Source organism: Eschrichtius robustus, chromosome 5 (genome assembly GCF_028021215.1).
Source record: "Eschrichtius robustus isolate mEscRob2 chromosome 5, mEscRob2.pri, whole genome shotgun sequence".
Lineage (NCBI taxonomy): Eukaryota > Metazoa > Chordata > Mammalia > Artiodactyla > Eschrichtiidae > Eschrichtius > Eschrichtius robustus.
Genome location: NC_090828.1, coordinates 137,159,369 through 137,187,065, shown reverse-complemented (window position 1 = coordinate 137,187,065; position 27,697 = coordinate 137,159,369). Strand labels below are relative to the sequence as shown.

Below are 27,697 nucleotides of genomic sequence, written 5' to 3'. Positions count from 1 at the left end.
GAGACAGTAACAAGATCAGTTGTTGCCAGGAGCTGGGAGAGAGGGAGGGAGAGAGGGAGGGACAAACAGGTAGAGCAGAGGGCATTTTTAGGGCAGTGAAACTAAGCTATATGATACTATAATGGTGGAAACATGTCGTTATACGTTTGTCAAAATCCACAAAATGTACAGCACAAACAATGAACCCTAATGTAAACTATGGACTTTAGTTAATAATAATGTAGCAATACCAGTTAATTAATCAACATTGCTCTAAAAAAATACAAAGTCTATTAATTTTTTTAAAAAAGTGCAGCCTAAACCTATATGATAAACATATATCAAACATCACGCTCTCAGGAGGTATGTGTAGAATTTGTGTATGCATGGATGAGGTAGTTGAGAGGGCTTGCTTTTAGATTAAAAATTGTCTTTGTCTTTTTAAAACCCGTCTTATGACAGAAATCAAATGAGTAAGCACCAGGCAGAAATGACCTAAATATTATTCTTATGAAAATAAAAATAAGGTCTAGAACCTAATTATCTCCTCACAAAGTACTTCCCTTTCCCAAGTATTCAATTTTTGAAAAGGGCAACAGAGCTGTTCTGTTAGCTAAGTCCCCAAATCCAGACTTCTGTTTCTCCCAGGACCAGTCCCTCACCAAATACCAGCAGGGAGGCTCTCAGATTTGTCCCCTCCTCTCCTCGGTCCCTGCCAACAACTCCGTGTACCACAGCAACTCATACAAAGGAAAACAACCGCTGGTCTGCCTTGGTCTTTCCACCCACTGTTCACGACATGCCTGTGAGTTAAGTGCCTTCCTCTCACCTACCTTTGCAATCTGAGGAGCCCATGCCCTCTTCCTGTCCCTCAATGCGATGCAGTAGATCTTTAACTAACGCCCACTGTGTACCATGAGCCAACTGCTTCTGTGTTCTTCTATTCCCGTTTCATCAAGACAGAGCTCTGGCTGTGATCCTCCACCTAACCATGCGGTATTCATGTTTACATTAAAAATTTCATTCAACTCAAAATCTCTGCTTTTCCATCAATGAAAACTTGCCATTTTCTTCAAAGTCTATCTTAAATCCAACTTTGCCATGAAACCTTTGTCCTTCCCAAATATCTGTCTATAATCTTCTTTTTCCCTGAAATTCTAAAGCACTTAGAACTAGTAAGGACATAACCTAGCACTTGATTGAATATCTTACTGAAAGTAGGCACAGTATTTTTTCCAAGAGGGTAGAAATGTGGCTTATGTTCCACTCAGCATTTAGCTCAGCGCTGAGTATGGAACACACAAGACCATTTGTTAGCTAAAGAGCTCTTTTCTTCTTTATTTTCATGTTTTCTAAGAATTCAAATTTTATCAACATGTAAAATTACCACATACTATTCAGAATGTGGGAAAACCTTAATCCTTATATGTAAAACCTTCAAACATTGTTCTGAAAAGGTACAGTGGAAACCCCAGCCATTTAAGTACCCCATTGGCAGATTTGGTAACACAAGTGAAATAAATGTGTCTGTTTGCATCTATAAAAAGCTGTGTATACATTTAGTCCTTGACAGTCTGACAAAAGTTCTTGGCAAAGCTCCTTATCTCTGCTGAAGGTAGGCTTTGTGATGTGAACACTTACTTAGGAAAATTCCCTAAGCAAGCTGAGATCACATGCTATTTTTACACAGGCTATTTATTAATAACTCAATGACGGTAAGATTCTATTCATTGAGAATCAAATTCTCTCCCCCAAAAGACACCGGCTTCATACTGAGCAAAAGATAAAACTGCCCTTAACGATCCCCACGATTAATTATCCTACAATTCAGTAACACCAGACCTGTTAAGAATGACAAACAGGTCAGCTCTACCCACCACCAGAGCCTCCCATCGAGCCTCTTAGATAGCCTCAACCACCAGAGGGCAGACAGCAGAAGCAAGAAAAACTACAATCCTGCAGCCTGTGGAACAAAAACGACAGTTACAGAAAGATAGAGAAGATGAAAAGGCAGAGGGCTATGTACCAGATGAAGGAACAAGAAAAAACCCCAGAAAAACAACTAAATGAAGTGGAGATAGGCAACCTTCCAGAAAAAGAATTCAGAATAATGATAGTGAAGATGATCCAGGACCTCGGAATAAGAATGGAGGCAAAGATCGAGAAGATGCAAGAAATGATTAACAAAGACCTAGAAGAATTAAAGAACAAACAAACAGAGATGACCAATACAATAACTGAAATTAAAACTACACTAGAAGGAATCAATAGCAGAATAACTGAGACAGAAGAACGGATAAGTGACCTGGAAGACAGAATGGTGGAATTCACTGCTGCGGAACAGACTAAAGAAAAAAGAATGAAAAGAAATGAAGACAGCCTAAGAGACCTCTGGGACAACATTAAACGCAACAACATTCGCATTATAGGGGTCCCAGAAGGTGAAGAGAGAGAGAAAGGACCAGAGAAAATATTTGAAGAGATTATAGTCGAAAACTTCCCTAACATGGGAAAGGAAATAGCCACCCAAGTCCAGGAAGAGCAGAGAGTCCCATACAGGATAAACCCAAGGAGAAACACGCCGAGACACATAGTCATCAAAGTGGCAAAAATTAAAGACAAAGAAAAATTATTGAAAGCAGCAAGGGAAAAACGACAAATAACATACAAGGGAACTCCCATAAGGTTAACAGCTGATTTCTCAGCAGAAACTCTGCAAGCCAGAAGGGAGTGGCATGATATACTTAAAGTGATGAAAGGGAAGAACCTACAACCAAGATTACTCTACCCGGCAAGGATCTCATTTAGATTCGATGGAGAAATCAAAAGCTTTACAGACAAGCAAAAGCTAAGAGAATTCAGCACCACCAAACCAGCTCTGCAACAAATGCTAAAGGAACTTCTCTAAGTGGGAAACACAAGAGAAGAAAAGGACCTACAAAAACAAACCCCCCAAAATTAAGAAAATGGCAATAGGAACATACATATCGATAATTACCTTAAACGTGAATGGATTAAATGCTCCAACCAAAAGACACAGGCTTGCTGAATGGATACAAAAACAAGACCCATCTATATGCTGTCTACAAGAGACTCACTTCAGACCTACGGACACATACAGATTGAAAGTGAGGGGATGGAAAAAGATATTCCAGGCAAATGGAAATCAAAAGAAAGCTGGAGCAGCAATACTCATATCAGATAAAATAGACTTTAAAATAAAGAATGTTACAAGAGACAAGGAAGGACACTACGTAATGATCAACGGATCAATCCAAGAAGAAGATATAACAATTATAAAAATATATGCACCCAACATAGGAGCACCTCAGTACATAAGGCAACTGCTAACAGCTATAAAAGAGGAAATTGCCAGTAACACAATAATAGTGGGGACTTTAACACCTCACTTACACCAATGGACAGATCATCCAAAATGAAAATTAATAAGGAAACACAAGCTTTAAATGACACAACAGACCAGATAGATTTAATTGATATATACAGGACATTCCATCCAAAAACAGCAGATTACACGTTCTTCTCAAGTGCGCACGGAACATTCTCCAGGATAGATCACATCTTGGGTCACAAATCAAGCCTCAGTAAATTTAAGAAAATTGAAATCATATCAAGCATCTTTTCTGACCACAACGCTATGAGATTAGAAATGAATTACAGGGAAAAAAAAGTAAAAAAGACAAACACATGGAGGCTAAACAATACGTTACTAAATAACCAAGAGATCACTGAAGAAATCAAAGAGGAAATAAAAAAATACCTAGAGACAAATGACAATGAAAACACGACGACCCAAAACCTATGGGATGCAGCAAAAGCAGTTCTAAGAGGGAAGTTTATAGCTATACAAGCCTACCTCAAGAAACAAGAAAAATCTCAAGTAAACAATCTCACCTTACACCTAAAGAAACTAGAGAAAGAAGAACAAACAAAACCCAAAGTTAGCAGAAGGAAAGAAATCATAAAGATCAGAGCAGAAATAAATGAAATAGAAACAAAGAAAACAATAGCAAAGATCAATAAAACTAAAAGTTGGTTGTTTGAGAAGATAAACAAAATTGATAAGCCATTAGCCAGACTCATCAAGAAAAAGAGGGAGAGGACTCAAATCAATAAAATCAGAAATGAAAAAGGAGAAGTTACAACAGACACCGCAGAAATACAAAGCATCCTAAGAGACTACTACAAGCAACTCTATGCCAATAAAATGGACAACCTGGAAGAAATGGACAAATTCTTAGAAAGGTATAACCTTCCAAGACTGAACCAGGAAGAAACAGAAAATATGAACAGACCAATCACAAGTAATGAAATTGAAACTGTGATTAAAAATCTTCCAACAAACAAAAGTCCAGGACCAGATGGCTTCACAGGTGAATTCTATCAAACATTTAGAGAAGAGCTAACACCCATCCTTCTCAAACTCTTCCAAAAAATTGCAGAGGAAGGAACACTCCCAAACTCATTCTATGAGGCCACCATCACCCTGATACCAAAACCAGACAAAGACACTACAATAAAAGAAAATTACAGACCAATATCACTGATGAATATAGATGCAAAAATCCTCAACAAAATACTAGCAAACAGAATCCAACAACACATTAAAAGGATCATACACCACGATCAAGTGGGATTTATCCCAGGGATGCAAGGATTCTTCAATATACGCAAATCAATCAATGTGATACACCATATTAACAAATTGAAGAATAAAAACCATATGATCCTCTCAATAGATGCAGAAAAAGCTTTTGACAAAATTCAACACCCATTTCTGATAAAAACTCGCCAGAAAGTGGTCATAGAGGGAACCTACCTCAACATAATAAAGGCCATATATGACAAACCCACAGCAAACATCATTCTCAATGGTGAAAAACTGAAAGCATTTCCTCTAAGATCAGGAACGAGACAAGGATGTCCACTCTCACCACTATTATTCAACATAGTTCTGGAAGTCCTAGCCACGGCAATCAGAGAAGAAAAAGGAATAAAAGGAATACAAATTGGAAAAGAAGAAGTAAAACTGTCACTGTTTGCGGATGACAGGATACTATACATAGAGAATCCTAAAACTGCCACCAGAAAACTGCTAGAGCTAATTAATGAATATGGTAAAGTTGCAGGATACAAAATTAATGCACAGAAATCTCTTGCATTCCTATACACTAATGATGAAAAATCTGAAAGAGAAATTATGGAAACACTCCCATTTACCACTGCAACAAAAAGAATAAAATACCTAGGAATAAACCTACCTAGGGAGACAAAAGACCTGTATGCAGAAAACTATAAGACACTGATGAAAGAAATTAAAGATGATACCAACAGATGGAGAGATATACCATGTTCTTGGATTGGAAGAATCAACATTGTGAAAATGAGTATACTACCCAAAGCAATCTACAGATTCAATGCAATCCCTATCAAATTACCAATGGCATTTTTTACGGAGCTAGAACAAATCATCTTAAAAAAAAAAAAAAAAATGACAAACAAAACCTCAGCTAAATGAGATATACCATCATATCAATAACGGTGTTACCTTAGTGGTATATGATTACTGAGGAACATCTCAGCTGTGTTAACCAACTCTGCAGTGCTCTCATGAGCAGGGTCAACTATGAAAACCTGTAGGGGAAGGGAAAGGAAAACATGAAACGACCTTTATTCAAATGTCACTGGGCCAATAAAAATGTGCTTTGTGACCACCTAGAGGGGTGGGATATGGAGGGTGGGAGGGAGGGAGATGCAAGAGGGAAGAGATATGGGAACATATGTATGTGTATAACTGATTCACTTTGTTATAAAGCAGAAACTAACACACCATTGTAAAGCAATTATACTCCAATAAAGATGTTAAAAAAAATTTTTAAATGCCTTAGTCTTTACACTTGAAGGCCACCTTTTTCCAGCTACTTTTGAACCACATAAAAAAGGAGTTATACAAAGAGCAGTTACCCTCCCTCTGTCTTCAAAGAATGTGGTACTGAAAGGCTAAGTGATTTTCTCATGATCTTACGCTAACAACATGGGAATTGTATCCAGATGGCTAATACATATTCTTCACTACACCTAACAAAACCCAAATTTTATTAACTCTCCCACCTTAGAAAATGGAGATTAGCTTCCTGTGTATTCATTTCGAAGGATCTCTGAATTAAGAATTCATTTAGAACCCAATTTTTAGACCACAACAGTAGCTATTATGTATTAAGTTTTCATGATGCACTTTAAAAAATAATAATTATCCCATTTAATCTCATTTAATCAAATAAAGTTCTCATTTAATAAAGTTTAATAAATTATCTCATATGGTAAGAGTAAAAGAGACTGAAATTTGGACTGGGAAGGAAAAAAGTGGTTTCGAGAGTGAGGAAAGTCCAGAGGATCGTTTCCCTTGAAAGTTCTGAGGAAGCCAACCTTGGCCACAACCTGTCCCGTCTCTTTAGGAACTACATGAGGTAAAAGAAAGACAGGAGAGGGGAAAAGAGCGTCAACTAAAAACCCTCTTCCTCTATCTCTCTAAAGCAGTGGAATAAGGATTAAAAAGCAGGAGCTGACGAAGACTTACTTAAGGGAATAAATTGAACTATTAAATTTTAGGGATTAAGATATTCAAGAAAAACGGTAATAACACATTCATCTTCTGAGTAAAAAAAGAACTATCTTAAAACTCAACACAGTCTAAACCGTGAGGTTAAGGATGAGGAGCATTTCCTTATACGCTGACATTTCACAGCCCTACAGACCATCAGTACACTTCCCAACCCTTTCAGTTTGAATATGGAGCTAGAAAAAGAGCGTATCTAGTGGTGGTGGTGGGGAGAAGCAGCTAGTAAAGGAGAGAAGTGAACATTCTAGATATGACAGAAAGGAGGGGAGAAGGCAAGGGGGAAATAGAGATCACAGCCCAGCAATAAGGAGTTTTACTTACCATGTTGTGCAAGTTTTTCCTGATCTGTCGGATAACACCAGGAAAAGTGGGGCGAAGCAACTCCTGTAGACTAGAAGGCCATGAATTATATCTGCTATCAACCTCCAGGTTGTTGATCCACTACAGATAAAAACCACAACATTGTGCATACACTTTAGTCACCGCTAGTGAAATTTGCAGAAATAACAATAAGACTTTAAATTATTTCAAGAAGAATCACATGGGAAAGACCATTTTTGAAAATATAAAGATCAAGTAGAAAAACGAGTGACTAAAACACAAGCCACAGAATAGGAGAAGGTATTTGCAACCTAAGAAATCAATAAAGGACTAGTGTCAAGAATATCTATACAAATCTAATATATCAATTTAAAAAAGGCAAGCAACATATGAGAAATGGAAATGAGTCAAGAATATAAATAAGAAATTTACAGAGGAAATTTAAATGGGCAATTAACACAAGGAAAAATGTACACCTTCACTAGTAATCCAAGAAATATAAACTAAAAGCACAATGAAATTTCACACTAACTAAACTGCAAAAAAAAAATTTTAAGTTTGTCAATATCCATGAATAGGCAAAAATATAGAACAATGGGAATTCTCACCCAATTCTGGTGTCTGGAACAGTCACTTTAGAGAAGATGACCTAATAAAGTTGAAGCCTTTATTACTACCCTACCACTAAGTACTACAGCTCTAGGTGTCTACCCCAAATATATTCTCACATGCATGCACGAAGAGAGAGGTACAAAAAGAGCCGTAACAGTACTGCTTATAACAGCAAAAGATTAGAAACAACTAAATATCCATAAAAAAGGAACGGATAAATAGTATATAATATTTGTACAAAAAGAGCAGGGTGGGAAAGTATGTGTATATTACCTTGCTCATGTAAATAGAGTATTTCTGGAAGGATATACAACGAATTGACAATGCTTGTTGCTTCCAGGGAGAAAAACTGGACAGCTGGGTGAAGAGTTTTTTCACTACACACTCTTTTTTATGTCTTAAATTCTAAACTGTGAATTTATAAAAGATATTTTTAAAAATAAGTAAAATATAAAACATGATGTGATAAACTAGATCTATATGTATCAACCTACATAAGCCTTGAAAAAATTATTGAGTAATAAAAAAATTGATGAAGGATACTGATATGGCATTTTTCAAAATTTTAAAACATAAAATAGGGAAGAAAATGATCAAGTAAGGGACAGGAGGGATACACGCCCACTTCAGAAGAGGAATTACCTGCAGGGAGGAGAGGCGTGGAACTGGGAAGAGATATAAAGAGGGCTTTGACTGAAACATTTTTTTCTTCCAAGAAAACATGAAATGATTAAATGTTAGCATTTATTAAGTATGGCGATGGGTCCTATGATTGCTAATTATGTTAGTCTCCTTACTCTTCATAATGAAAAAATTTTTAACAGAAAAAAAATGACATAACAGTATTCATCAAAATAACAGTTACACCACCAAGTGAGAAGTCAAGTAGTGAACATCTACATTCTATATTATTCCCCTTTCCAAAAAATTTCCCTAAAATCGGTGCAGGACAGACACCAAGAAAAGGGGACTGGAGAGCTGAGGGTGCCAGACACGTCTCCATCACCGACCTCACTTTCTCCACAACTGCCCGAGACAGCTCTGCTCCCCCTAGTCTCTTCACAGACGAGGAGACAAAGGCCCAGCGACATCACAGAGCGATATTAATCTACATAAATCCTTCAATATAAAATACCAAAGTCCTGTTAAAGGAGGTTGGTAGCTACAAACTGATATTTTTAAACAAAATCACACAAGACTTGTGTGCAACTGAGAATATACAAACTAAACACTTTCCCAAGAGATGCTCAGCCGAATTCCTAAAGAGATACAAAAGTGGAAAAATCACGGTCTTAACCACAGCAAACCTAATAGCTCAACTTTCTGGAGCATTTAAGAGCCTACTTTATTATATACACATAGCCCCATATAAGCAGTTGTTGTAAATCTTTGATGCCGACAAAAGGGATAATAGGAATAACTTACCTCTGCTAAAAGACAAATGCGAAAACCATAATAAAGTACTTGGCCAGGCCACTCCCTGGACACACTCACGGAATACCTACGGAAATAGCAGGGCTCCTGATGTCTACGGCATAGTCGGCCTCAGACGGCTGGGTGTTCAGTTTCAAAACATTATGCAGAGAAAGGCCTTCTATTCCCAATCTATGCAGACCCTCCATCACCCGAGCTTCATTCCTCAATATATCAAACAGACTGAAAAAAACCAAATAGGTATTTAGGAGAAAGGGCTTTAATAAAAAAATTCTCACCGTGAGAAAAATATATCAGTTCAAACTCAATGCCCTATCAAACGAGTTGAGAAATCAAAAGAGGGAGCTCTTCCCTTGCTTCCTTTTGTCCAAATATGCAGAACCAAGTAGGGAGGAGTTGCTTCTTGGCTGATGTTTATTTATACTTATCAACATATACACTGTGTATAGAAATTATCTCTAAGTATAAACACACAATTTGAGGATGAAATAATCCTAAATGTGGATTTTACATTGCATGTTTTTAAAAACACTAAAGTAATCTCCCTGTGATATTTCTTACAACTGCACATGAATCTAAAGTTATCTGAAAATAGTTTATTAAAAAAACACCAAAAAATATACTAAATAATATATGTTTAATATATGTTTCAATATCAGCATCAATTCCCACAGGTACACACACATATGATCACAGAAAACGGTCTGGAGGAATTCACACCCAACTTAAGAGGTTTTCTGGGTAAGGAAGAAGAAATAAGAAGACTCTGCATTATTTAAAACTGTTTACAATAAGCAAGTACACAGTTTGCAATACTCTGGAAAATTAAAGAGATTTTTTTAATAAAAAATAAAAGGGCAATCTTTTAATGTGTCCTTTACTAATTTTTTACTAGCTCTGAAAGCAGTATATGGACATAAAAGCTCAATTAACATAATGTGAAAAGTATCTTACTGTGGAAACTGCTTCTTTTAAAGCATTAACCAACCATAGCTTTTGTTTTCACTATTATGAAGCCACAGTATCAACTGTGTCAATTTTAATATCAAAGATAAAATCAGAATTCTACCTGACTGTCTTCTGCACCCAACCCCTCCAAAGTTCATAAGGAAAATTTAAGAGCAATTTAGTCCTAAACCACATTTTAACAAAACAAAAAGGTATCAAATAATATATGTAAGACAGATCACCTTCTGAGACACCAGAGGCCGCATTTTGCATAAACCTACTTCATACTGTTCTCAGAAACAAAAGAACCTGCTCTCTTCTGTTTCTATGGTTAACAGGAAAACTAAGGCTCTAAAAGGGCACCCTCAAAAGGCACCTGGGCCTTAAATGTCCCAGGCATCAGATGTACATTATGATAAAAAATGGCCAAGTATCATCCTGCCCATCCCAGCCAGAACATGGGCCTACCTAAATGCACGCACTGGGCCTGATAAGTCGTCAGGCTTTGCAACCTGTCACATCAAGGAGGAACAACAGTCTGGACATGTCATAAGGAGCCACACATTATAAAAACTTTTCAGGGTGAAAAATATTATCCATACCTGAATATATCCTGCGTCTCTAAATCAATATGAAGTCCATTGATGAACAGTGCTGAATCTCCAGGCTGTAATCCTAAAGTTCCCTTGAAATACTGAAATATTAAAGACTTATTAAGGAGCAGGAAGAGAATATTTAACAAAAATTTCCAAGTTTCTGGTTTTATTATATGTACAAATGTTGACAATGATTAATACAACTGTTTCCTACAATACTGGGGATAGGGAGGGTGTTAAATAAGCCAAGCACAGAGAGTTACTTTTCGGCTGCCCTTCCCTGTCTGTGATGCCAGCCAAGGTTGTGCTAGCAGTCACTGACAGCTGGGCCTTCTGGATGAAGTCCAGGGATCCGATTTAAAAGGGTTTCAGGGCTTCCCTGGTGGTGCAGTGGTTGAGAGTCTGCCTGCCAATGCGGGGGACACGGGTTCGAGCCCTGGTCTGGGAGGATCCCACATGCCGCGGAGCAACTGGGCCCGTGAGCCACAACTACTGAGCCTGTGCATCTGGAGCCTGTGCTCCGCAACAAGAGAGGCCGCGACAGTGAGAGGCCCGCACACCGCGATGAAGAGTGGCCCCCGCTCGCCACAACTAGAGAAAGCCCTCACACAGAAACGAAGACCCAACACAGCCAAAAATAATAAATTTTTAAAAATAAATAAATAAAAAATAAAAGGGTTTCAAAACCCCACACCTCCCTTAAGCTTTCAAACTAAGGCACGCCAAGAAACTTTGAGTTGCTGAGCTAAGGACAGCACCTACATACACCCGAGCTCTCCAAGACCACCTCCACGGGGCCCTCCAGCTGCTGCTCTCTGACGCAGTGGAACGCATGTGACCGTGCAGCCACTTCAGCCCTCAGACCCGCTTGATCCACTGGACTTTGATGCCATATCATACACAGCTTCTGTTGGCTTATATCCTTTCCAATCAATTCCTCTTTCTCTCCAAGGAAACTGGAAGGGTTGATCATATATTCAACACCACACAGCAGAGAAGGGAAGAAACGTATCAGATACTAGGGACAGAACATGGATCCCTTAGCTCTCCCAGGGCTGGGGGAGAGGGGCAGGGATCGCTGAGCTCCCTTCACTCCCCCTCACTCAGTGGACAGAGAGAAATGAACTCTAAGATCTAGGACTGCATGGGAAAAACACAAAACAATGCAGAAGCCACGGCTTTTGCGTCTCTGCCCTGCCAGGATAAAATGGCAAGGAAGTTAAGGGGATAATAGAAATTTGCATCAATGAGAATCAGAATTTCTTACAAGGGAAAGAAAAACTCCACGTCCACTCATTCCCAGGCTGCGAATACAGCACCCTGTGACTGTGGGAAAGACTGACTGGGAACTACGTGAAAGGAAACACAACAGAGGATGGGGATCCCATTCTGAAAACAGGGGACTGCACGGAAGTTACCAAATGCTCTGCCCTACTGGGCTTCTACCACTCTGGCAGCCAGACCTCACGCTCCCGGCAGAAGGTCGGAAGATCCTTTTCGGGAGACTAAACAGCTCAAGAGGAAAGGTTTAAAGATTCTGTCACTGGAGTTCCCTGGGAAACAGCCATACCACCACAGCCTACAGTCACAAAGACGCATCCTTCGGGCTTTCAATCAGTTTTTTATTGCCTCATTCTCTAATATGAGCAGTTAGCGAGAGATCACCAGACATCTAAGGAAAGCCTCTAACATTAAACACAAGAGATCAAGACAAAAAGAAAGGCAACTTAAGAGGGAACAGACTACGCAGAGAAAAGAAAACACATACATGAACCATCGATATCTTCAGAAGGATAAGACAACACCATAACAAGGAAGAATTCAAGAATAACCCTTGTAAATTAAATATTTGACAACTAAAGAAAGAAATCTCAACAAGTGGTCTGAAAATCCTTCCCAGAAAGTTTAAAAATAAAAGACAAAAGAACTGGAAAACAGGAAATAAAAGATTTTTAATCAGGCCAAACTAGTCAAGAAGATATAACATCTTAAGAATAAATAGGAATTCTAGGAAAACAGAAAAGACAAACCAAAAAGAAGAAATGCAAAGAAATATATGTCCAGAAAATTTCCCAATACTAAAGGAAAGGATTTTCCAGATTTAAAGGGCCCACTAACCACCCAAGAGTACAAAGACTTTTTAAAAAGGCATTACCACTATGGAATTTCAGATTACTAGGGTCAAGGAAAAGACCCAACATGATTCCAGAAAGAAAAACCAGATCTCATACAAAGGCTTCAGACTTCTCAAAAGCCATAATGGAAACCAAAATTCCAAGGAGCAATGACTTCAAACTTCTAAATGACTTCCAACCTAGAATTCTATACCCAGCCAAGCTATCAATAAAAACAGAAATGGAAGGGACTTCTCTGGCAGTCCAGTGGTTAAGACTCCATGTTTCCATTGCAGGGGGCGTGGGTTCGATCCCCAGCTGGGGAATTAAGATCCTTCTTGCCGCTCAGCGCAGCCAAAAACAAACAAACAAACAAAAAAACAAAATGGAAAACTGACTTCTCAGAGTCTGAAATTTCCCTCACATGCAACCTTTCTCATGAAGAATGATTTGCTGCACCAAAATAAAGGAGTAAACCAAAAACAAAGAAGACATGGAATCCAAGAAATAGGAGATCCTAAAAAAGAGGTTAAAGGAAGGTCCCAGGACAACTGGTATGTACTAGACATAAAGAACAACCAGTCCATAGTGAAGCAGATCAAAAATTGATAAAACCATGACAAAAACACAGGGATGGTAGAGAGATGGGGAAAGTGCCAATATGGAGTACTGGTAGACAGTGGGAGAAGTGGGGAGAGCAGTGAAAGAAAGTCAGACCTCATCCTTGTAACAGAAGGCCAATACATAAGGTTGGAAACTGAGAAAGTACCAATTTAAGCTTGCTGGAATCTGGAGATAAATATCCAAAGAATCAACTAGGAGTTGAAAGCAGATGCTTCTGGGAAGGGGGACACACAGGGAGTGAGACATGTTGGCGGGGGTGCTTTTTTCTAAAGAAACAGGTAGCACCATTTGATGCTTTGAATTATATATTCATATTCAACTTTGATTAACTACGGAAAGTATAAAAAAGATTACAGAAATGAATCAAAATACCATCGTCTTTAATAAAAGAAGAGTAAAACTATTAAATGTCACTGATTTAACTCACATTTCCGCATCTTTAAAGATATAATACAAAACAGAAAAGCCACTATTTTCCATTGGTTAATACCTTCTGATTCTCTTCCACTTCGGTTCTAAGTTCTGAACTCACGGCTGTTTTTGTTATTGCTCTAAGGAAAGAAAAACATTATCAGTGCTTGGTTTAGTATTTGATATAAAAGACTTCAATTTCCCAATATGAAACAACACATTGCTCCATAAATTACAAAAAACTAAATGGAAAAAACCTTAAACCTTTACAATTGATAAATATATTCCTCCTCTCAGATGTGTGCGTTTGTTCATTACCACAAGATATAAAACCAAGGAAAAGTAACAGTAATAGTTGCACTTCAATGCGAGTGCAGTTATTTCCAAGATCTTAGTTAAATATATGTAACTCTATTCCTGTATATGATCTCTACAGCTCACAGGCTAAGGATAGTGTTCAATAAGTTAAGGCAGCAGACTGTTCAAGCTATTTAAGCACATGTATATCTTCAATAGCATGCCTGACTAAATGATAATGTACTATATGATTCTTAAGTCCTGTCTAAGAAGTATTTTCCCAAGACTAATAAAATAAACAAATTTATTTACAAAACATCTCATATCAGAAGTCAAAACACCTCATTCAGTGACTCAAGAAGAGGACTGACAATTATTTAAGTTTCTGAAAATGTGGCTTTTAAAACAGGTTTGCCTTGTATTTATGAGATGTGGAGGACTATTATACAATTGAAAGCAACAGCAGAAAAGCTGCATTCAAAATCTTAATCTGTCACTATGAACAAGTCAGCCTCTATGATTCATTTCCTTCATCAAGAATGAGTAAGATGATATATAAGAAACTCTTCAGGAAGAAAAACACCAGAGTCCATGCCAGACCCTAAGTTAGTTACATCTGCATACATTAAATTTTGTTAACTCATCTAATCCTGAAAGGTAGGTGTTGTTATTTCTGTTTTACTGCTGAGGAACGTGACTATTTACAAAGTTCACACAACTAGCAAGAGGCAGTGCCAGGAACACAACCTAGACTGCTCTCTTCAACCACACAACACAGGGGCTTGTCGCCTTCTCGGGAAGACGGGCCATTAGTAGTACAGTGCTGGTAGTAAGAGAACTTTAATTTCCTAAGCATTTTCATATTTTAATGGCTTCATTTTATGCATAAACATGAAGATAATTAGGCATATGTTAAAAAGAAGAATGTCTCAAAGCCTTATTACTCTACGTTACCTGGCTTTGGTAGGAAAATTTTGACTAAGATCCTTCATAATCACCAGAGCTAACTCAATAGGAGCAGCCAAGATTCGGGCAGCAGTCTGAAAACTTAGATCTGCAACAACATCAAACGTAAGTTAAAGTGTATTCATCTATAGCAATGAGAAAGAAATAGGAAAAAAGCACATTGATTTCCCACTATTTTCTTGGTAATTAAGAATGCCCTAGAATGACATTTCAAAGCATGCCCATGGTTGAATTGAAGGTTTTACTCACTTCATAGGCCCCTAGAGTGTTTACTGTAGCCGTTCCTTGATCTGCCTGCATAAACACTAAGGCATATACCAACACATTTAGCACAGGATTAATCCACCCCAAATTCTTTTCCTTCTTCTGGATTTACAACATTAACACAAAGTACAGCAAAAGACTTTAGTAAATTATGCTGGGAAAGAAAACCTTGATATATAGTTCTCTGGACCAGAAAAGCACACATATATCCTGCCATACTGACATGCCTTTAACATCCAACTGTGTAATAAATGTATACATATAGAAACACAAAGATTAAGACAAACTTGTTTCTAGTATTACAAGCTTATGCACCTGGTCACACAAAGAAAGATCTGGTACTCATCTATAAATATGTATTACTCTGCAGAGTGTTATTTGTCTCCAAAGGACTTTCTTCCTTTCCTTTCTAATAAATCAGGATTAATCACATGATCCTTAAAATCTGTGAATAAATACAATTAAATTCAAATTCTGTTTTTTAAAATACCATAAAATTTAGAATGATTCCTCTACGTTTTTATTACCTTGCAATTGCCAAACTTTTAAAGGTGCCATTTCATTGGTGCTCTCAACGAGATGCTTTCTGAGTTCTTTCAACTGTCCCTTCAGGTCAGGGTGCAGGTCTCTGAAAGAAACATAAAATCAATCCTTTTCAGGTGTTTTTTCTTTCCCAAAGCAAATTTAGAAGTTGACCCCAAATTTATCTTCACAGCTCTCCCCACTTAGTAACAGGAAAATTCTTACAATATAGGAAAAATATTAAATTTTTCTTAAAAAACAAGTTAATATAGAAAAGTATGAGTTAATTTAAAAACCATAAAATTTACAGATTAAAAAATGAATCACTACAACAGCGACTCTCTACGTTGGGGGAGGGAGAGGAGTGGGACTGAGAGTAGGGAACAGAGGGGACACCTCAACTCTATCTGCTGTGTTTTACTCACCTTGGTTCTTTCTTTCTTCAAGTAAAAGAAGGTGTTATGTTGCAGGAAAAAAAACCTCGATAAACAATTCTTTGGTACAGAAAAGCAAGTACGATAGAAACAGTCAATTCTGGGTGGTGAGTACAGGGGTATGTTATATTATTCTCCATCCTTTCCTGAATCTTTTTAATTTCTCAAAATAAAATAGGAAATACCCTGCTTCCAATCCCAAAATGAGTTTCTTTCAGCTACATGCTCGTAAGTCCTTTAGTCACATGAATATAATTCAAGCTAACCAAGACTATTGCGTTTTGTTTAGTTTTATCTTGAAATACAGTGCATTCTATTTAAAGTTAGTAAAACAGAAGTTTTCAGAGGCAGAGATAGATCATTTAGATCAGACAGACAGAGGGAACAGAGTAATCCTGTTTTTAACACTAAAAACTCAAAATTTCTTAAATGCAACCTGCCGAAAGTAAAGTATTTACTCAGATCCTTCACCATCCCATCAACCCATTCCAGTTACTTTACTTTTCTTCATGATAAAAATACCTTAAAATGGGTCACTTACTTTAGATAGCTAAATAACTATTCTGAATGTCCAAAAAGGAAATTGTCTTCAATATTCTACATACTACCTTTGTGCTATAAACACATGAAATCATAATACTATCCAAAAAACAAACATATAAAACATGAATATGAAAAGGGATTCTGGAAACCTGGATGCAGTAAAAATGGAACCTGACTGCATATTAATAAGGCCATAACTGATGTTCAACACAAAGAAATGTGCATTTGCACAGGATGAACTCAACATATGCACAGTCACTCAACATCAACAAAGTCATCTCTACTAAACTGTTAGTCTAGCTGTCACTTCACTGGGTCAAATGTTAAGGCTAAAATATATGAAACTGCACCTACACATACTATTTCTATTGAAAAAAAAAAAAAAAAGCACACCATAGATGTCCTAATTAAGATTCCCAGATAAAGCAGAATTCAGGGCTCCGAACAATGATCAAATCATATCAGAAATAACTGCAACATTTAAAATAACAGCTAAGAACATTTTTCAGCTATAAAATTCTATTATGCTTTCATAAAATAGTTATGGAATTTTCTTCAAAAAGCCACTTCCTATCCTCTTTCATATAAAGTAAATTGTAATAAAATGTATTTCAACTGAACATATATAAAATCTACCACACCTCCTACTACAACTCTTTTGCAATTTTTCAAACTATGTTTAGAAAAGTAAATAGCTATAAATACAACATTGTAAATCAACTGTAATTCAATAAAATAAAATTTTTTAAAAAAGAGATAAGAAACAAACAAGCAAAAATAATAATAATAATAGCTATGACCTCTCTAACGTAAAACACATTTGATTTTCCTCAGGAAAAGATCGCATAAAACAATTAGATTTCTCCTATTATGTGAATCAAAAAAATGGCATGTAACTTTATGCTATCAACTGCAAGGTCCAGAAAAGGAAATCAATTTAAGCCATAAGCAGGCAGCCATAGTATCATGTAAGAATAATGTGCTTCAGAATTACCAGAAATCATAAACTGTACTACAAACTAACTGGTCATCTCCTCGTATCAGATTACATACATAAAGTATTGTTGGGAGATCTGTAACTCAGGCAGTAAAGAGAAAGATGATGCTTACAATATGAGGAAGCCTGGAGGTTTGAAGAGGATAAGACCCCTTTCCCAAAAGAATACACATACCTTAATCTTCCAAAGAGAAATCCTTGAACTTCGTCAATAGGATCATTTTCACCAATCACTGTGGTGTTAACTTCAGTTCCTACAAAAGCACAGCAAATACATGTCTAATCACTCAGATTAGAAATAAAAATATTAACTTCATAAAATCTGAAAAAAATTTGAAACACCTGAAACTATAATAGCATTTAAACTGTTGAATACCTCAACTAACAGAGTGGTTAACAAACAAACAGAATAAATGTGTTTTTGACATATCCTGTGTTCCTGGATAAAGAAAGAATGTTTTTCCTTAAACTTTGGAAATATTTACATGTTAACTATTTCAAAATTAATACCTTTAAAATTATGAATAACGGATTTTTCAATATCAAAATTCTGAGGAATTTGCAACTAGGCAACTTAATCCTAAATATAATTACCGAGGACAGGATGATGAAGTACTAGGCTGTCTTCCATGTGCCAAAACCAATCATTTTTACTTTTAAAACAAGCTCAAAAGACATAAAAAGAGTACGCATAAAACCTGTGGAAATAATGAATTCAAAACCCTAGAATATTACAACAGGAAGTATCCACAGTAAAGTGCAGAAAATAATATAAAAACATGAAACTGTTTGTTAATTATACGATAGCTTAAGATTTCACATTGGGTCACAAATTAATTACTATTTGTGAACTACCTATCATCAATAACAACAGCTACTACTTACTGAACTCTTTTGTGAAAAAAACTTTGTTAAATTCTTTACCTATACATCTTATTTTCTCCTCAAAAATACTTTAAGAGGCATATATCATTATCTGAACTCTACAGAGGAAAAAATTAGGACCTAAAGAATCTGTTACCCAACTTAGATATAACAGAACCAAGATTCAAACATAGGTTCATAATACTCCTAAATCTATTCTTTTTCATTAAAGAAACAAATTCCCCTTTAACTCATATTTAAAGAAAACAAAACACATTGGTCTTAATTTACAAATTCACCTTTCACCTGAGTATCATCCTTGGCCTTGTACTCAGTGCTCTTAATGGCCAACTCCACACCATAGCCAGAGAGGTAAACAGGCTCCTTCCTGGGATTCTGCAAGCAGAGCAAGTATTCCACCATCACCACTCAGCTCTCCACGCACTCCCACCTAGCTCTTTATGCATCACAGCACACAGAGCCCGACCATGTTAATGTCACATAGCCATCACCTAGGATTACACACTCAAAACATGCTTGAACTTCCATGGGAATCCTTAGATTGTGGATTCTGCCACAAGTGTGAGAACGGAAATTCCAAGGTAGAAACAAAACCAGATGAAGGGGGCTTCCCTGGTGGCACAGTGGTTAAGAATCCGCCTGCCAATGCAGGGGACACGGGTTCGATCCCTGGTCCGGGAAGATCCCACACGCCGCAGAGCAGCTAAGCCCGTGCGCCACAACTACTGAGCCTGCGCTCTAGAGCCTGCAAGCCAAAACTACTGAAGCCCGCGTGCCCTAGAGCCGGCGCTCCGCAACAAGACAAGCCATCACAATGAGAAGTCCACTAACCACGACAAAGAGTAGCCCCAACTCGTCACAACTAGAGAAAGCCCGCGTGCAGCAACAAAGACCCAAGGCAGCCAAAAGTAAATTAAAAAAAAAAAATTAAAAAAAAAAAAAAAAAAAACAGATGAAGGGATAGTGGAAAGGGCAAAGGTCACCAAACCATGTGAAGAAATGGAGAAAACAAAAAAGCAGTTCCAGAACCTACACAGCGTTGAAAACTGGTGAGGTTTCAAACCTAGAAGTGCTTTGTTGAGACCGTGTGTGTAAATGTGTGTGTGTGTGTGTGTGTGTGTACATTTTTTTACTGACTTTAAACGTCTTCAGGCAGGGTTTGGGCTTACCTAATGTCACAGGCTTACCATCATCCTGAATGAGGATGGCCCTTTAAATACCAGCAATAGGGACTTCCCTGGTGGTCCAGTGGTTAAGAATCCACCTTCCAATGCAGGGGACGCAGGTTTGATCCGTGGTCAGGCAACTAAGATCCCACATGCCACGGGGCAACTAAGCCAGCGCACTCTAGAGCCCATACACCACAACTAGAGAGAAGCCCACATGCCCCAACGAAGAGCCCGCGTGCTGCAACAAAAGATCCTGCGTGCCGCAACTAAGACCTGACACAGCCAAATAAATAAATAAATATTTTTAAAAAAACAAATAACCAGCAACAGAGCAAGGCGGCTCTGGGGGGGGGGGGGGTCCAAAACTGGATATTGATAAATCTGTTTCTGCTCACATCAATTTTCATTTAAAATTTTTATTTTACTTTCCCATGGACTTAACATCCGATATTTACTGAGCTTAATACAACACAGAAACTTTAAAGGCCAACGATCTTTACATATAAATATTTTAAATGCTAAATGCCACACAAGGTTTCGAAAGCTTAATTTTAAATCAATTCTGCCTGATTTTACCTCTTTAGAAATCCTCCTTTTTCTATCAAATAAAAAGATGCCAGAAAGGGAAAAAAAAAGGGTTTGGAAAGGAAGTGAATTCAAGAATCAGTTCCATAGTATGATGACCATATTAAATCTGGACCAAATTAAATATAATTTACATGGTTCGTTTTGAAATAGAATGTAGGGAATTCCCTGGCGGTCCAGTAGTTAGGACTCTGCGCTTTCACTGCCCAGAGCCCCGGGTTCAATCCCTGGTCGGGGAACTAGGATCCCAGGAGCCGCATGGCATAGCCAAAAAAAAAAAAAAAAAAAAATCAAAACTGAAATAGAATGTCAATTTTATACAGCCATTTTTTAGGCATATTGTTTTACATTTCTTCAGAAAGGCAAGTAAAGTACCTCCTATGTGCAAATAACAGATTTGATGAAAGTACTACACTTCCCAAAAAAGTAGTTCAAATCATTTTATAAAGGGGGAAATTATTAGCTTAAGTGCTAAGGTTGTGGTGGGCAAACTAATATTTAAAACAGTTATAAAATAAGTCAATACTTACAGATATATAATGTCTGAATACGTAATTGATTTTGCCTGCATTGCTTTTTGATACAAGTTGTCGGTGAAACTTATAAAACTCCTCAGAGCCAATCTCAGAGTAGAAAATAACCACAGAGCTTTCAGGATGAGATGAGGGATATCTGTGATCTCCTTTGAACAATAAAGGTTTTGGTCTGAAAATAAATATTAAAAGCTTAAAATTGTTAACTTAAAAAAGCTTTTAAACATTAAAAACAATACAAAATGAAGCTACAGCAATGATAATTTAAGCAAACATTATAAGCATCTTAATATAAAGAGTATCACAATCTTAAATAGTTTTCAGTTAGTAAGAATACTGAAAACAAATAAAACAGGTATGAGTCTTATTTGTTCATAATTAAAATTAACGAATGTACATTATATAAATACTAACCTTAAAATGTAGACTTTGACTAATAATTGTTACCGATTTCTAGAGCATGGGGTAAAAAACCAGAAAAAGGATACACATCCAGCCTTCATAGTACTAAAACTTTAGTAAATTATTCTACCATATAAACAGAATGTAATTACCTTTTAATCTGAAAACCTAAGTGCAAATAATGCAAAAAAGCAGAGGATAAATTTAAGCATATAACTTCCCAATTACAGCATCTCCCTCCTCTATCATTTTTACTATTATGATCATCCTACTACTGCATCTAAAATTTAGGTTTTCCTCATAAATTTTAAAACTCCCCCCTCAAGAAAACTTCTCTAAGAATGACATCAAGATATTAACAGATCTTAATGCACAGACTTTATGACCTACCAATCCTTCTTAAGGAGGTACACCTACACGTACTAAGTGGAAAATGCCCCTTACAAAAATAAACCTACTTACCTGTATAAATTTATAACCACAGAAAAAAGTATAAAAGGATATATGCCAATCCATTAAAAATAGTTACCACCTCTCAGAAGAGGAGACATTATCACTCTTTTCTTTATAAAGGTCTGCATTATTCTAACAAATTAAAGAAAGAATTTTTCAAGTCAGTCAATTCTGTTTTCCCCAAGGGAACAGCACTTTACCATGCAGCCAATTCTGAATGTCCATACCTCACCCCGAGAGAGCTGAGCTGAACGCTCACTGAGTTTCTGGTTATCACCCTGAGGAAAAAGCACTCATACCATTTGGTGGGCAGAGGACAGGTGCTGAGCAGATCATCTCACTAAAGAGGAATTTCCCCACCTAAAACACCCCCTGGCACTTCTGGTAGAGCAGGGCAATATCACAGAGAGAGATAAGTGTTATACAATTTATAACAGCATTAGAGGATGTACAGAGGGGTTACTGCCCTAGGCAGACAGCAAGAGGTACCTATTGTTATTTGTCCACCACAGGAAACCTACCTTTAAGCAAAAAAGTCAGCCCACTGATTACCAATTTAATATTCAAATTAAGCTTGCAATTATCTTAAATAGTCTCCTTTGTCTGAAACTAATACTCTCCTGAGAGATCATTATCCTTAATATCATTACTCCAGGCACTGGCTTTAATACACAGAATATTCTTTACTAAGCTAATGACAAAGCCTATGTAATCTCTCTGATACAGTCATTACTAAATAACAATAATAGTAAGTACTCTTATTATCTCTATTTCGAAAGAAGATGAGGAAAGAAAGGTTATGCAATTTGCCTAAATTCACAAAACTATTTTAAGTGATGGAGCTGGATTTAAATCTAGTTGGTCTGGTTCCAGAATTCACATTCTAAACCACTATACCTACGGACTAAAAAACCCATATGAAAAATCAGACGGTGGACTTGATATAGAAGAAAGCACAACGAATGCGTGACATTTAAATAAAGAAACACACAATCTACCTTTCAGAAGCTGTTAGTAGAAGAGTCTCAAGGGTATCAAAATCACAAGTCCTCTTTCCATGCACTGAAAAAAATGAATTACATCCTTCTGGTGGAGGTTCATCAGCTGCTATCTGTCATTTAAGACACAAGACATTTTTAAAAATAATTTCTAACCAAAAACAAGATGAAAACACGAATATTCTAAATAGGTAATAAAATGATAATAAAAAAACATCAGGGGCTTCCCTGGTGGCGCAGTGGTTGAGAGTCTGCCTGCCAATGCAGGGGACACGGGTTCGAGCCCTGGTCTGGGAGGATCCCACATGCCGCGGAGTGACTGGGCCCGTGAGCCACAACTACTGAGCCTGCGCGTCTGGAGCCTGTGCTCCGCAACAAGAGAGGCCGCGATAGTGAGAGGCCCGCGCACCGCAATGAAGAGTGGTCCCCGCTCGCCGCAACTAGAGAAAGCCCTCACACAGAAACGAAGACCCAACACAGCTAAAAATAATAAATAAATAAATAAATTTATTTAAAAAAAACAAAACAAAGCAAAACAAAACAACATCAGTAAAAGCAAAAAATTAACATCTACCGAACACCCATTATGTGACAGAAAGAGCTTTATATTTCACTGCTTTCTTTGTATTATTTCATCTAGTTCCTCCCAATATCATTCCATGAGGTAGGTGTTATTATTATCCCCAAAATAGAACCTTAAAATTCTATCTCAGAAGATATCAAAAGATATCCAGGGGGGGACTTCCCTGGTGGCACAGTGGTTAAGAATCCGCCTGCCAATGCAGGGAACACGGGTTCGAGCCCTGGCCCGGGAAGATCCCACATGCCGCGGAGCAACTAAGCCCGTACGCCACAACTACTGAGCCCGTGCACCTAAATCCCGTGCTCCACAACAAGACAAGCCACCGCAATGAGAAGCCCGCGCACCGCAACGAAGGGTAGCCCCCGCTCGCTGCAACTAGAGAAAAGCCTGCGCACACACAGCAACGAAGACCCAATGCAGCCAAAAATAAATGATTAATTTTTTTAAAAATGTTAAAAAAAAAAAAAAAAAAGACATCCAGGGAACACAGTATGTACCTTGTAGAAAACTAAGCTTACAAATGTCCATTGTAAGTGTCAAAGTACAACAATGCAGTCCTAATTAAGTATAATACGCAGATTAATGTGAAGCCCCTCCTGAAACAGGAAGAATGACACTGAAACTACAAAACCAACGGGGCCTAAAAAAAGAGTACAGATGGAAAGGTAAAATTATCCAAGGAGCATGCTAAGATATTAAAAGGAAAGGCTGAATGAGACGTGGGGTATGTTTAGAGTGAAATGCACTAACGCCCAGGCACAATGAGATAAGTTCACCTGCAACTTAAATGAGAAGCACACTGAGAAGCATCAGTGTATAGAGACAGGGAAAGGAAAGGACATAATGACAAGGTCTGGGTATGCACTGATGTCATTTATGTAATATATTCCTACTGAATGACCTTTTCTACTCCTGGAATACAAATAATTAAGAAAAGATGAGGAGAAATGGAAAGCTTGCTATGAAAAATTAATATTAAAACTTTCCATTACATTTTTCTTCTTTTTTGTAAATTATTACAAAACTTACAAACTTGTGTTTGTAAGAAGAAAGAATAGTACAGTAAACCCCTATGTACCCATGACCCAGCTTCAGTAATTATCAATTCATGGCCAATCTCATTTCTTCCACCTTCCGACCACACTCCATTGGATCATTTTGACACAAGCTCCAAACAGCATTTCATTTATAATGTTTCACTATGTCTCAATAAAACACAGAGGGTTTTTTTTTTTTTTCTGGCCGGCCGCACGGCTTGCAGGATCTCAGTTCCCCGACCAGGGTTTGAATCCAGGCCACGGCAGTGAAAGGCCAGACTCCTAACCACTAGGCCACCTGGGAACTCCCAAAACACAGAGATTTTTTTAAAAAACATACTACCATTATCACACTTTTAAAAAAAGTAAAACAATTCTGTATTGATGGCCACCGGCAGCATAGTTTTTCAATCTTCCCAAGTGCTCCCATAAAAACAAAGCAAAAATGAAAACAAAAACTAGTGGACCACATTTATGACAAAACTAGGTGGAAGGAAATCCCCATGATACAAAACACAAAAATGACCTGCGGTTATCAGAGGCCATGGAAGCAGAGGGAAACTACAGAGATTCTGATGATCCTGAAAACAAGAAAACCCCAAAACAGCCAAAAGGTTTTCACTGGAAAGTATGGTGGGCCAATGGCTTTTGTTTCACCTAGTACAGGTAAGCACAAGGCAGTCTGACCACTGTGAACTCATAACTCACAGGCTAGGACTCCCTTCTAGGAAAGGGCTCCACTCTAAGGAGAAACTGTTGAGGGCAGAATAAAACTCAAGTAGGACAGAGATAAAAGCCAATAAAAGAAAAAGTCCGGGCTTCCCTGGTGGCGCAGTGGTTGAGAATCTGCCTGCTAATGCAGGGGACACGGGTTCGCGCCCTGGTCTGGGAAGATCCCACATGCCGCGGAGCAACTAGGCCCGTGAGCCACAACTACTGAGCCTGCGCGTCTGGAGCCTGTGCTCCGCAACAAGAGAGGCCGCGATAGTGAGAGGCCCCGCGCATCGCGATGAAGAGTGGCCCCCGCTTGCCACAACTAGAGAAAGCCCTCGCACAGAAACGAAGACCCAACAAAGCCAAAAATAAATAAATTAATTAATTAATTAAAGAAAAAAAAAAAGAAAAAGTCCAAATAAAAATGCAAGAGGGGAACAGAGTCAGGAAATTTCAAAAAGCAAGCTACCTTTTTTTTAAAGCCACCCTATTTTAACATAACATAAAATCAACAGAATACGGAGCCATGCCGACCTCCAAAAGTTAAGGAAAACTAATTTCACATCAAATTGAGCAGAAGAAGTCTGTGTCAAATCCCATACAAAGCTATTGCAAGAAAAGGGGAGAGGGGAAGAACAGAGTAACACCCTTATTCTTATAGACGAGTGCTGTACAAGAGAAATTTCTGTAATAATAGCAGTCTACTGGGAATTCCCTGGTGGTCCAGTGGTTAGGACTCAGCACTTTCACTGCCAGGGCCCTGGGTTCAATCCCTGGTCAGGGAACTGAGATCCAGCAAGGCCCTTGCTGGGGCCAAAGGAAAAAAAAAAATGTATAGGGCAAACAGTGTAAGTTATTCAACAGAAAAGAAAGGGATAGAGGGAGAACCTATAAATTAAGGGACCACCCACCCCCCCCAAAAAATTAATAAATTTTTTAAAACTGGGCAAGACTAAACTCTATTGTTTGGAGATGAACTCTTGGGCAATGAAATGGTTTTTTTTAAAAAAACAAAACAGCAAATGATTCCAACAGAAGAAAGTGATTCCTTCTGAAGGGCAGAAGTCAGCTGTGATGGCGACACAGCATGAAGGGCTTCCATGGTGCCTGGCTAAACTCAATTTCCTGACCAGGGTGAAAATTACAAGTGTTCACTTCGTAATAATTCTTTATACTACATATTTCTTGTGGGTCATTTTCTATGCTGGTTTTATTTCAGAATAAGAAAAAAGGTTTTAAAATTAACATTTCTTTTATACCAAACATACAATCAGCATACACACCTTTGATTCTCTTGCTCTCTATTTTTTTACGAGTTTGTTCAACTCAAAATCCAACAAGGGGCTTCCCTGGTGGCGCAGTAGTTAAGAATCCGCCTGCCAATGCAGGGGACACGGGTTCGAGCCCTGGTCCAGGAGGATCCCACATGCCGCGGAGCAACTGGGTCCATGAGCCACAACTACTGAGCCTGTGCTCTAGAGCCATGGAACCGCAACTGCTGAGCCCGAGTGCCACAGCTGCTGAGGCCCACGCACCTAGAGCCCATGCTCTGCAACAAGAGAGGCCACCCAATGAGAGGCCCGCACAGCACAACGAAGAGTAGCCCCTGCTCACCACAACTGCGAAAGGGCCCGTGCACAGCAACAAAGACCCAACACAGCCAAAAATAAAAATAAATAAATAAATTTTTTTAAAAATCCAACAAGACCCACATGTTGCATTAAGTTGACACCTTTTTAAAGTCTCTCTTGAAGCTCCTCCTTCCCTCTTTTCTTTTCCTTTAAACTTATTTGTTGACAAAATCACATCATTTTACTACAATGCTTTCCTCATTCTAGCTTCTCCTGACTGTATTCCTGTGATATTGTTTCACATTTCCTATCTGCTATATTTCCCGTGAACTGCTTTTAGATCTACAGGCTATGATCACACTCAGAGTTAACTGGTTTAGCAAAAACTATATTGCCTCTCTCTTCAGCTGTGTTGTATAAATAAAGTCTGGTAGTTTTTTGTGTAGATATTTTATTTTTCCTTAAATGAAAATAAGTGCAAATTATATTTTTTATAATATGTTATTTGAAGATTTAACATCATCAATTTTGCTTATTATTTATAAACAAATTGTAAATCCTAGACAATTTCAGGTAGAAAAGGTATAGTTCTGTAACACAATGACAGGACAACTGCAATACAGCCGATCAAGATATGCAACCACTAAAAAATACTGTCACGTGTAAGCACTGAACTCACCTGCTGGAAGGCTTGAATTGTCGCTGAGTAGGAGTGAAGAGACAGACAAAATTTCAACAGATTCTGCTGTAGTGGTGACAGAAACTGAAATGCAACTTCCAGTATTGCATGATAATAGGAATAATCAGTACCTGTCAGGAAGAACATTAACCAAAATAATTCTATATGACTAGAGGTATCCAAATAAGATAGTTCATAAAGTATAAAGCTATGTGTTACAAAAGCATATTGATTGCAAAATGTTACCACTATACTGTCCTGAACTGCTTGTCAAATGCTTAGAATTCCTTGGAGTACACCATGCAATTGGACTTTTCTTCCCTTTGTTCAGACTATTCCCTCTCCCTGGACTGCAATTCTCCCACTTACCTGGATGACTAACTCCT

General features: G+C 37.9%; 1 protein-coding gene across 2 annotated transcripts in view; it reads right to left on the bottom strand.

Annotated features, from left to right (window-relative positions):
- Positions 1–27,697, bottom strand: part of UGGT1 (UDP-glucose glycoprotein glucosyltransferase 1) — a 117,487-nt gene that overhangs the window by 77,396 nt on the left and 12,394 nt on the right. For both annotated transcript variants that reach the window (XM_068545328.1, XM_068545329.1), the window contains exons 4-15: positions 27,312–27,442; positions 22,728–22,840; positions 20,872–21,046; positions 18,866–18,962; positions 17,878–17,956; positions 15,734–15,834; positions 14,931–15,030; positions 13,759–13,819; positions 10,537–10,628; positions 9,058–9,208; positions 6,941–7,060; positions 5,549–5,634 (exon numbers count right to left, since the gene is read on the bottom strand). In XM_068545328.1, the coding sequence (XP_068401429.1) occupies positions 5,549–5,634; positions 6,941–7,060; positions 9,058–9,208; positions 10,537–10,628; positions 13,759–13,819; positions 14,931–15,030; positions 15,734–15,834; positions 17,878–17,956; positions 18,866–18,962; positions 20,872–21,046; positions 22,728–22,840; positions 27,312–27,442 (1,306 nt within the window). The remainder of the gene's footprint in view (positions 1–5,548; positions 5,635–6,940; positions 7,061–9,057; positions 9,209–10,536; positions 10,629–13,758; positions 13,820–14,930; positions 15,031–15,733; positions 15,835–17,877; positions 17,957–18,865; positions 18,963–20,871; positions 21,047–22,727; positions 22,841–27,311; positions 27,443–27,697) is intronic.